Source organism: Oncorhynchus keta, chromosome 19, assembly GCF_023373465.1.
Source record: "Oncorhynchus keta strain PuntledgeMale-10-30-2019 chromosome 19, Oket_V2, whole genome shotgun sequence".
Taxonomy (NCBI): Eukaryota; Metazoa; Chordata; class Actinopteri; order Salmoniformes; family Salmonidae; genus Oncorhynchus; species Oncorhynchus keta.
In genome coordinates, this window is record NC_068439.1 from 5,975,224 (window position 1) to 5,987,553 (window position 12,330).

General features: G+C 42.9%; 1 protein-coding gene across 1 annotated transcript in view; it reads left to right on the top strand.

The window, feature by feature from the left end:
* LOC127906087 (sodium-dependent neutral amino acid transporter B(0)AT1-like) overlaps nucleotides 1–12,330 on the top strand; it is a 41,781-nt gene that overhangs the window by 24,053 nt on the left and 5,398 nt on the right. Inside the window, exons 2-8 of the mRNA XM_052469150.1 lie at nucleotides 4,592–4,732; nucleotides 5,138–5,275; nucleotides 5,618–5,799; nucleotides 7,969–8,079; nucleotides 8,207–8,319; nucleotides 8,541–8,669; nucleotides 12,018–12,174. Of these exons, the coding sequence (XP_052325110.1) occupies nucleotides 4,592–4,732; nucleotides 5,138–5,275; nucleotides 5,618–5,799; nucleotides 7,969–8,079; nucleotides 8,207–8,319; nucleotides 8,541–8,669; nucleotides 12,018–12,174 (971 nt within the window). The remainder of the gene's footprint in view (nucleotides 1–4,591; nucleotides 4,733–5,137; nucleotides 5,276–5,617; nucleotides 5,800–7,968; nucleotides 8,080–8,206; nucleotides 8,320–8,540; nucleotides 8,670–12,017; nucleotides 12,175–12,330) is intronic.

Genomic DNA, 12,330 nt, shown 5'->3' on the forward strand with positions numbered 1-12,330 from the left:
CTGTTGTCCTCCAGTCTCTGTTGTCCTCCAGTCTCTGTTTTCCCCCCAGTCTCTGTTTTTCCCCAGTCTCTGTTTTCCTCCAGTCTCTGTTTTCCCCAGTCTCTGTTTTCCCCCCAGTCTCTGTTTTCCCCCAGTCTCTGTTTTCCTCCAGTCTCTGTTTTCCCCAGTCTCTGTTGTCCCCCAGTCTCTGTTGTCCCCCAGTCTCTGTTTTCCCCCCAGTCTCTGTTTTCCCCAGTCTCTGTTTTCTCCCAGTCTCTGTTTTCCTCCAGTCTCTGTTTTCCCCAGTCTTTGTTTTCCCCCCAGTCTCTGTTTTCCCCCCAGTCTCTGTTTCCCCCCAGTCTCTGTTTTCCCCAGTCTCTGTTTTCCCCAGTCTCTGTTTTCCCAAGTCTCTGTTTTCCTCCAGTCTCTGTTTTCCCCAGTCTTTGTTTTCCCCCAGTCTCTGTTTTCCCCCCAGTCTCTGTTTTCCCCCAGTCTCTGTTTTCCCCAGTCTCTGTTTTCCCCCAGTCTCTGTTGTCCCCTAGTCTCTGTTTTCCCCAGTCTCTGTTTTCCCCAGTCTCTGTTTTCCCAAGTCTCTGTTTTCCCCCTAGTCTCTGGTTTCCCCCTAGTCTCTGGTTTCCCCAGTCTCTGTTTTCCCCAGTCTCTGTTTTCCCCCTAGTCTCTGTTTTCCCCCTAGTCTCTGTTTTCCCCTAGTCTCTGTTTTCCCCTAGTCTCTGTTTTCCCCAGTCTCTGTTTTCCCCCAGTCTCTGTTGTCCTCCAGTCTCTGTTTTCCCCAGTCTCTGTTTTCCCCCCAGTCTCTGTTTTCCCCCCAGTCTCTGTTTTCCCCCAGTCTCTGTTGTCCTCCAGTCTCTGTTGTCCCCCAGTCTCTGTTTTCCCCAGTCTCTGTTTTCCCCCAGTCTCTGTTGTCCTCCAGTCTCTGTTGTCCCCCAGTCTCTGTTTTCCCCAGTCTCTGTTTTCCCCCAGTCTCTGTTGTCCTCCAGTCTCTGTTGTCCCCCAGTCTCTGTTTTCCCCAGTCTCTGTTTTCCCCAGTCTCTGTTTTCCCCCCAGTCTCTGTTGTCCTCCAGTCTCTGTTGTCCCCCAGTCTCTGTTTTCCCCAGTCTCTGTTTTCCCCCAGTCTCTGTTGTCCTCCAGTCTCTGTTGTCCCCCAGTCTCTGTTTTCCCCAGTCTCTGTTTTCCCCCAGTCTCTGTTCTCCCCCAGTCTCTGTTTTTCCACAGTCTCTGTTCTCCCCCAGTCTCTGTTTTTCCACAGTCTCTGTTGTCCCCCAGTCTCTGTTTTTCCCCCAGTCTCTGTTTTTCCCAGACTCTGTTGTCCCCCAGTCTCTGTTTTCCCCAGTCTCTGTTTTCCCCAGTCTCTGTTTTCCCCCAGTCTCTGTTTTCCCCAGTCTCTGTTTTCCCCAGTCTCTGTTTTCCCCCAGTCTCTGTTCTCCCCCAGTCTCTGTTTTTCCACAGTCTCTGTTGTCCCCCAGTCTCTGTTTTTCCACAGTCTCTGTTTCCCCCAGTCTCTGTTTTCTCCAGTCTCTGTTTTTCCCACAGTCTCTGTTTTCCCCCCGAGACCTCCTGGTTTTGACCCTTGCCCTCCTGGTTTTGACCCTTGCCTGTCCCGACACTGAATCTGACCACTCCGCCGTTTGCCTAGCCCTTTTGTTATAATAAATATCGCAGCTCAACCATCTGCCTCCTGTGTCTGCATGTGGGTCTCCCCCTATGCCCTTATATGTTGTTCAGGTTCAGATTGTTTAATAGTCACATGTACAGTGTTGGAGGTACGATTGCAGGGTACAATAGAAAACATTAGGTTTCCAGCATTCCAACATGCAAGACTAGTGAAATACAGTAAAATAATGAGAATGGTCATTTAAAAAAATAAAAATAGAAATAGTACTGTATAATAATAATTGTGGCAGTGATGAATAAATACATGCTTGTTGCCGTGGCGACAGAGTAAAGACTGTTCAGGGGTTGAATGGTCACATGGGAGCAGCAGCGTGACCTTGTGTGGGTGTACTTTACTGACTTCAATAGCCTGATACCAGAAGTTGGCTTCAGTACATACAGATCTGGTATCAATCATTTTATGATACCTCTCTTTTTCCATTTTAGGTTTTTATGATGATACCTGTCATTCTCATTTCCTATCTCACATTCCCAGGAGCGTTTTATGATCCCGTTCCTGATCCTGTGTTCCCAGGAGCGTTTTATGATCCCATTCCTGATCCTGTGTTCTCAGGAGCGTTTTATGATCCCATTCCTGATCCTGTGTTCCCAGGAGCGTTTTATGATCCCATTCCTGATCCTGTGTTCCCAGGAGCGTTTTATGATCCCATTCCTGATCCTGTGTTCCCAGGAGCGTTTTATGATCCCATTCCTGATCCTGTGTTCCCAGGAGCGTTTTATGATCCCATTCCTGATCCTGTGTTCCCAGGAGCGTTTTATGATCCCATTCCTGATCCTGTGTTCCCAGGAGCGTTTATGATCCCGTTCCTGATCCTGTGTTCCCAGGAGCGTTTTATGATTCCATTCCTGATCCTGTGTTCCCAGGAGCGTTTATGATCCCGTTCCTGATCCTGTGTTCCCAGGAGCGTTTTACAATCCCATTCCTGATCCTGTGTTCCCAGGAGCATTTAATGATCCCATTCCTGATCCTGTGTTCCCAGGAGCGTTTATGATCCCGTTCCTGATCCTGTGTTCCCAGGAGCGTTTTATGATCCCATTCCTGATCCTGTGTTCCCAGGAGCGTTTATGATCCCGTTCCTGATCCTGTGTTCCCAGGAGCGTTTTACAATCCCATTCCTGATCCTGTGTTCCCAGGAGCGTTTTATGATCCCATTCCTGATCCTGTGTTCCCAGGAGCGTTTTATGATCCCATTCCTGATCCTGTGTTCCCAGGAGCGTTTTATGATCCCATTCCTGATCCTGTGTTCCCAGGAGCGTTTTATGATCCCATTCCTGATCCTGTGTTCCCAGGAGCGTTTTATGATCCCATTCCTGATCCTGTGTTCCCAGGAGCGTTTTATGATCCCATTCCTGATCCTGTGTTCCCAGGAGCGTTTTATGATCCCATTCCTGATCCTGTGTTCCCAGGAGCGTTTTATGATCCCATTCCTGATCCTGTGTTCCCAGGAGCGTTTTATGATCCCATTCCTGATCCTGTGTTCCCAGGAGCGTTTTATGATCCCATTCCTGATCCTGTGTTCCCAGGAGCGTTTTATAATTCCATTCCTGATCCTGTGTTCCCAGGAGCGTTTTATGATCCCATTCCTGATCCTGTGTTCCCAGGAGCGTTTATGATCCCATTCCTGATCCTGTGTTCCCAGGAGCGTTTTATGATCCCATTCCTGATCCTGTGTTCCCAGGAGCGTTTTACAATCCCATTCCTGATCTTGTGTTCCCAGGAGCATTTAATGATTCCATTCCTGATCCTGTGTTCCCAGGAGCATTTAATGATTCCATTCCTGATCCTGTGTTCCCAGGAGCGTTTTATGATCCCGTTCCTGATCCTGTGTTCCCAGGAGCGTTTATGATCCCATTCCTGATCCTGTGTTCCCAGGAGCGTTTTACAATCCCATTCCTGATCCTGTGTTCCCAGGAGCATTTAATGATTCCATTCCTGATCCTGTGTTCCCAGGAGCATTTAATGATTCCATTCCTGATCCTGTGTTCCCAGGAGCGTTTTACAATCCCATTCCTGATCCTGTGTTCCCAGGAGCATTTAATGATTCCATTCCTGATCCTGTGTTCCCAGGAGCGTTTTATGATCCCATTCCTGATCCTGTGTTCCCAGGAGCGTTTTATGATTCCATTCCTGAACCTGTGTTCCCAGGAGCGTTTTATGATCCCATTCCTGATCCTGTGTTCCCAGGAGCGTTTATGATCCCGTTCCTGATCCTGTGTTCCCAGGAGCGTTTATGATCCCATTCCTGATCCTGTGTTCCAAGGAGCGTTTTATGATCCCGTTCCTGATCCTGTGTTCCCAGGAGCGTTTATGATCCCATTCCTGATCCTGTGTTCCCAGGAGCGTTTTATGATCCCATTCCTGATCCTGTGTTCCCAGGAGCGTTTTACAATCCCATTCCTGATCCTGTGTTCCCAGGAGCGTTTTATGATCCCATTCCTGATCCTGTGTTCCCAGGAGCGTTTTATGATTCCATTCCTGAACCTGTGTTCCCAGGAGCGTTTTATGATCCCATTCCTGATCCTGTGTTCCCAGGAGCGTTTTACAATCCCATTCCTGATCCTGTGTTCCCAGGAGCGTTTTATGATCCCATTCCTGATCCTGTGTTCCCAGGAGCGTTTTATGATTCCATTCCTGAACCTGTGTTCCCAGGAGCGTTTTATGATTCCATTCCTGAACCTGTGTTCCCAGGAGCGTTTTATGATCCCGTTCCTGATCCTGTGTTCCCAGGAGCGTTTATGATTCCATTCCTGATCCTGTGTTCCCAGGAGCGTTTATGATCCCATTCCTGATCCTGTGTTCCCAGGAGCGTTTTATGATCCCATTCCTGATCCTGTGTTCCCAGGAGCGTTTTATGATTCCATTCCTGATCCTGTGTTCCCAGGAGCGTTTATGATCCCGTTCCTGATCCTGTGTTCCCAGGAGCGTTTATGATCCCGTTCCTGATCCTGCTGGTTCTGGAGGGGATTCCACTGCTGCACCTGGAGTTTGCCATCGGACAGCGCCTCAGGAGCGGCAGTGTCGGGGTGTGGACGGCCATTAACCCACATCTGACTGGTGTTGGTGAGTCCGACAGAAACAGTAGTCCTGTTTTTTTTTAGAGAAGTATGTAGTTAAACGTCCAACGTCAAGAAGGAAAGTTCTGCAGTCTGCGAAAGTGAGGTTATCATATTTGTAGAGTATGTATCTATCTTCTCCTTCTTATAGGCCTGCATACAAAATAGTTCCCTACAGAGTGAACTATTTTGACCAGAGGCCCAGGAGGAAGGGGCTCGTTGTAATGGCTGGAATGGAATACATGGAATGAATCAAACACATCAAATGTCATGGAAACCAAATGACTCCGTTCCGTCAATTCCATGACAGCCATTACAATGAGCCCGTCCTTCTATTGCTCCTCCCACCAGCCTCCTCTGGCCTCAGGCACCACTTATATGTGGTGATATCTGAAATGATTGTGTCCTACAGGCATCGCTTCCTTGTTAGTCTCCTTCCTGGTGGGTATGTACTACAACACTATAATCGCCTGGGTGATGTGGTACTTCTTCAACTCCTTCCAGAACCCTCTGCCATGGAGTCAGTGTCCTGTCAATGCCAACCTGACAGGTATGTTCATGTTCTGCATGGATTTAAAGTCACTGTTAACTACAAAATCTAATTTTCTCAAAAAAATGTAAGACCTCAAAAGGGGTCTAATGATGAAATGTTCAGGATCCTGATCTTATGAGGCATCGAGCTGGATCTACATAAGTCAATATCAGGCTAAATGCTGCTGGACTGGCATTTGGGCGTGACTGTGTTTTTGCTGCCCCCTGTAGGTCTGGAATCAGAATGATGCTGGACTGGCCTTTGGGTTTAACAGTGTTTTTGCTGCCCCCTGTAGGTCTGGAATCAGAATGCTGCTGGACTGGCCTTTGGGTTTAATAGTGTTTTTGCTGCCCTCTGTAGATTTGGTCTCAGAATGTGCCCGGAGTTCCCCAGTGGATTATTTCTGGTACAGAGACACACTAAACACGTCCACATCCATTGGGGACTCTGGAGGACTGCAGTGGTGGATGGTGTTGTGTCTACTGTGTGCCTGGCTGCTGTTGTACGTCTGCTGCCTTCGTGGCATTGAGACCACTGGAAAGGTACGATACCCGGTCCCATTGAGACCACTGGCGAGGTACGATACCCGGTCCCATTGAGACCACTGGAAAGGTACGATACCCGGTCCCATTAAGACCACTGGCGAGGTACGATACCCGGCCCCATTGAGACCACTGGCGAGGTATGATACCTGGTCCCATTGAGACCACTGGAAAGGTACGATACCCGGTCCCATTAAGACCACTGGCGAGGTACGATACCCGGTCCCATTGAGACCATTGGAAAGGTACGATACTCGGTCCCATTGAGAACACAGGAAAGATACGATACCTGGTCCCATTGAGACCCCTGGAAAGGTATGATACCCGGTCCCATTGAGACCACTGGCAAGGTACGACACCTGGTCCCATTAAGACCACTGGAAAGGTACGGTACCCGGTCCCATTGAGACCACTGGCAAGTTACGATACCCGGTCCCATTGAGACCACTGGAAAGGTACGATACCCGGTCCCATTAAGACCACTGGCGAGGTACGATACCTGGTCCCATTGAGACCACCGGCAAGGTACGATACCCGGTCCCATTGAGACCACTGGAAAGGTACGATACACGGTCCCATTGAGACCACTGGCAAGGTACGATACCCGGTCCCATTGAAACCACTGGCGAGGTACGATACACGGTCCCATTGAGACCACTGGCAAGGTACGATACCCAGTCCCATTAAGACCACTGGAAAGGTACGATACCCGGTCCCATTAAGACCACTGGAAAGCTACGATACCCGATCCCATTGAGACCACTGGAGATGTACGATACCCGGTCCCATTGAGACCACTGGCGAGGTACGATACCCGGTCCAATTGAGACCACTGGAAAGGTACGATACCCGGTCCCATTGAGACCACTGGAAAGGTACGATACCTGGTCCCATTGAGACGACTGGCAAGGTACGATACACGGTCCCATTGAGACCACTGGAAAGGTACGATACCCGGTCCCATTGAGACCACTGGAAAGGTACGATACCCGGTCCCATTGAGACCACTGGCAAGGTACGATACCCGGTCCCATTGAGACCACTGGAAAGGTACGATACACGGTCCCATTGAGACCACTGGCGAGGTACGATACCTGGTCCCATTGAGACCACTGGCAAGGTACGATACCTGGTCCCATTGAGACCACTGGCAAGGTACGATACCCGGTCCCATTGAGACCACTGGAAAGGTACGATACACGGTCCCATTGAGACCACTGGCAAGGTACGATACCTGGTCCCATTGAGACCACTGGAAAGGTACGATACCCGGTCCCATTGAGACGACTGGCAAGGTACGATACACGGTCCCATTCAGACCACTGGAAAGGTACGATACCCGGTCCCATTGAGACCACTGGAAAGGTACGATACCCGGTCCCATTGAGACCACTGGAAAGGTACGATACATGGTCCCATTGAGACCACTGGAAAGGTACGATACCCGGTCCCATTGAGACCACTGGAAAGGTACGATACCCGGTCCCATTGAGACCACTGGCAAGGTACGATACACGGTCCCATTGAGACCACTGGCGAGGTACGATACCTGGTCCCATTGAGACCACTGGCGAGGTACGATACCAGGTCCCATTGAGACCACTGGCGAGGTACGATACACGGTCCCATTGAGACCACTGGCAAGGTACGATACCCAGTCCCATTAAGACCACTGGAAAGGTACGATACCCGGTCCCATTAAGACCACTGGAAAGCTACGATACCCGGTCCCATTGAGACCACTGGCAAGGTACGATACCCGGTCCCATTGAGACCACTGGAAAGGTACGATACCCGGTCCCATTGAGACCACTGGAAAGGTACGATACCCGGTCCCATTGAGACCACTGGTAAGGTACAATACCCGGTCCCATTGAGACCACTGGAAAGGTACGATACCCGGTCCCATTGAGACGACTGGCAAGGTACGATACACGGTCCCATTGAGACCACTGGCAAGGTACGGTACCCGGTCCCCTTGAGACCACTGGTGAGGTATGATACACAATCTCTTCTGGTTTAATTTAGACAGGATTCTAGACTTAGTTGGAAGTGTTTCCCACAATATGGTTTTTATTTTCAATTTTTCGTGCTATTTATTGGATAGAAATGCAGTGCGTAGTTCACCTCATCGATGACAAGGTGATTCTACCCTCTCTGTCATCACAGGCAGTGTACGTAACATCCACTCTGCCATACGTGGTCCTCACCATCTTCCTGATCAGAGGACTGACTCTCAAAGGTTCTCTGGATGGAATCAAGTTCCTCTTCACACCCGATGTACGTATTTCCTCTCCAAGTGATAATTCAATCCTGAAAATCAACGTTTCTCAGATGTTTTCGGGAAATGAGATCCGTTTTGTTGTGTGGCAGTTGGAAGTATACATTGTTGATTGTCTTGTCATAGCTAAATGAGTTGATGAACCCGTCTACCTGGCTGGATGCAGGTGCCCAGGTGTTCTACTCTTTCTCCTTGGCCTTTGGAGGTCTCATCTCCTTCTCCAGCTACAACTCTGTACAGTAAGTGCCCAAATATTTATCGACGACTTCGTCCTAAACGGGACTCTATTCCCTACTACATACTGCACTGCTTTTGACCAGAGCCCTATAAGACCTGGTCAAGAAGAGTTCACTATGTAGTAGGGAATAGAGTCCCATTTGGGACTCCATCCTATATTTACACATTAGATAGATGTGTCTATCTCGACTCTTCAATGGACTCCACTATTCTGTTTCTCCAGCAACAACTGTGAGCAGGATGCCGTGATCATCTCCATCATCAATGGCTTCACATCCGTCTACGCTGCCACAGTCATCTACTCCATCATAGGCTTCAGGGCCACAGAGAGGTTCGACGACTGTCTGGAAGGGTACGTGTTTTCATTCAGACTACGTTGGGGCTCTGAGCTTGGTTTTATTTAGGCCAGGACTAGGTTTAGTCTGTATTCCGGGAAGACCGGCACTGAATGGACGCTCAGAACTGTCTCAAAACAATGATAATTTTGTTTTGTTGTTTTTTCTTGTCTTGATATTCTGCACTGTGCATTGCTAGCGAATTCTAGTATTATTGTTGTGTTTTATTGTTGAGTTTTATTGTTGTGTATTATTGTTGTGTATTATTGTTGTGTATTGTTGTTGTGTATTATTGTTGAGTTTTCTTGTTGTGTATTGTTGTTGTGTATTATTGTTGTTGTGTAATATTGTTGTGTTGTGTATTGTTGTTGTGTATTATTGTTTTGTTGTGTAATATTGTTGTGTTGTGTATTATTGTTGTGTATTATTGTTGTGTTGTGTATTATTGTTGTGTTTTATTGTTGTGTTTTATTGTTGTGTTGTGTAATATTGTTGTGTTGTGTATTATTGTTGTGTTTTATTGTTGAGTTTTATTGTTGTTTTGTGTTTTATTGTTGAGTATTGTTGTTGTGTATTATTGTTGTGTATTATTGTTGTGTATTATTGTTGTGTTGTGTATTGTTGAGTATTATTATTGTTGTGTTGTGTATTATTGTTGTGTTTTATTGTTGAGTTTTATTGTTGTGTTGTGTTTTATTGTTGTGTTTTATTGTTGTGTATTATTGTTGTGTAATATTGTTGTGTTGTGTATTGTTGTTGTGTATTATTGTTGTGTTGTGTATTGTTGTTGTGTATTATTGTTGTGTTGTGTATTATTGTTGAGTATTGTTGTTGTTGTGTTGTGTATTGTTGTTGTGTATTATTGATTATTGTTGTTGTGTATTGTTGTTGTGTATTATTGATTATTGTTGTTGTGTATTATTGTTGTGTATTATTGATTATTGTTGTTGTATTATTGATTATTGTTGTTGTGTATTATTGATTATTATTGTTGTGTTTTATTGTTGTTGTGTATTATTGTTGTGTATTATTGATTATTGTTGTTGTGTATTGTTGTTGTGTATTATTGTTGTGTATTATTGATTATTGTTGTGTATTTTTGTGTATTGTTGTTGTGTATTATTGCTTATTGTTGTTGTGTATTATTGATTATTGTTGTTGTGTATTATTGATTATTGTTGTTGTGTATTATTGTTGTGTATTATTGATTATTGTTGTTGTGTATTGTTGTTGTGTATTATTGATTATTGTTGTGTATTATTGATTATTATTGTTGTGTTTTATTGTTGTTGTGTATTATTGTTGTGTATTATTGATTATTGTTGTTGTGTATTGTTGTTGTGTATTATTGCTTATTGTTGTTGTGTATTATTGATTATTGTTGTTGTGTATTATTGATTATTGTTGTTGTGTATTGTTGTTGTGTATTATTGATTATTGTTGTTGTGTATTATTGATTATTGTTGTTGTGTATTATTGTTGTGTATTATTGTTGTTGTGTATTATTGTTGTAGATTATTGATTATTGTTGTTGTGTATTGTTGTTGTGTATTATTGTTGTTGTGTATTATTGTTGTTATGTATTGTTGTTGTGTATTATTGATTATTGTTGTTGTGTATTATTGTTGTGGATTATTGATTATTGTTGCTGTGTATTATTGTTGTGTATTATTGATTATTGTTGCTGTGTATTGTTGTTGTGTATTATTGATTATTGTTGTTGTGTATTATTGTTGTGTATTATTGATTATTGTTGTTGTGTATTATTGTTGTGTATTATTGTTGTTGTGTATTATTGTTGTGGATTATTGATTATAGTTGTTGTGTATTGTTGTTGTGTATTATTGATTATTGTTGTTGTGTATAATTGTTGTTATGTATTGTTGTTGTGTATTGTTGTTGTGTATTATTGTTGTGGATTATTGATTATTGTTGCTGTGTATTATTGTTGTGTATTATTGATTATTGTTGCTGTGTATTGTTGTTGTGTATTATTGATTATTGTTGTTGTGTATTATTGTTGTGTATTATTGATTATTGTTGTTGTGTATTATTGATTATTGTTGTTGTGTATTATTGTTGTGTATTATTGATTATTGTTGTTGTGTATTATTGTTGTGTATTATTGTTGTGTATTATTGTTGTGTATTATTGATTATTATTGTTGTTGTGTATTGTTGTTGTGTATTATTGATTATTGTTGTTGTGTATTATTGTTGTGTATTATTGATTATTGTTGTTGTGTATTATTGTTGTGTATTATTGATTATTGTTGTTGTGTATTATTGATTATTGTTGTTGTGTATTATTGTTGTGTATTATTGATTATTGTTGTTGTGTATTATTGTTGTGTATTATTGATTATTGTTGCTGTGTATTGTTGTTGTGTATTATTGTTGTGTATTATTGTTGTGTATTATTGTTGTTGTGTATTATTGTTGTGGATTATTGATTATTGTTGCTGTGTATTATTGTTGTGTATTATTGATTATTGTTGCTGTGTATTGTTGTTGTGTATTATTGATTATTGTTGTTGTGTATTATTGTTGTGTATTATTGATTATTGTTGTTGTGTATTATTGATTATTGTTGTTGTGTATTATTGTTGTGTATTATTGATTATTGTTGTTGTGTATTATTGTTGTGTATTATTGTTGTGTATTATTGATTATTATTGTTGTGTATTATTGTTGTTGTGTATTGTTGTTGTGTATTATTGATTATTGTTGTCGTGTATTATTGTTGTGTGTATTATTGTTGTGTGTATTATTGTTGTGTATTATTGATTATTGTTGTTGTGTATTATTGTTGTGTATTATTGTTGTTGTGTATTATTGATTAATGTTGTTGTGTATTATTGTTGTGTATTATTGTTGTGTATTATTGTTGTTGTGTATTGTTGTTGTGTATTATTGATTATTGTTGTTGTGTATTGTTGTTGTGTATTATTGATTATTGTTGTTGTGTATTATTGATTCATGTTGTGTCGTGTATTATTGATTATTGTTGTTGTGTATTACTGATTATTGTTGTTGTGTATTATTGATTATTGTTGTTGTGTATTATTGTTGTTGTGTATTGTTGTTGTGTATTATTGTTGTTGTGTATTGTTGTTGTGTATTATTGATTATTGTTGTTGTGTATTGTTGTTGTTGTGTATTGTTGTTGTGTATTATTGATTATTGTTGTTGTGTATTATTGTTGTTGTGTATTGTTGTTGTGTATTATTGATTATTGTTGTTGTGTATTATTGATTAATGCTGTGTCGTGTATTATTGTTGGGCAAATGGTTAAACCTGATAAACAGTTCGTACTCGACCTACCTCCATCTCAACCTTACTGGCTCTGTGTGTTGTCCCATACAGAAACATCTTGGCCCTGCTGAATGCTTTCAACCTTGCTGAGGGCAACATCACAGAAGGCAACTATGCAGAATCCCTACAGAATCTAAACGCCACCTTCCCAGAGACCATCCAGAGTCTGGACCTCAAAACCTGCGACTTGCAAACTTTCCTCAGCCAGGTATAGAAACGTCAAACTTTCCTCAGTCAGGTATTGAAACGTCAAACTTTCCTCAGTCAGGTATAGAAACGTTGAACTTTCCTCAGTCAGGTATTGAAATTGCAAGCTTTCTCAGTGATACATGGAACGGTCACCAGAAATCAAAAGCCTTTCACC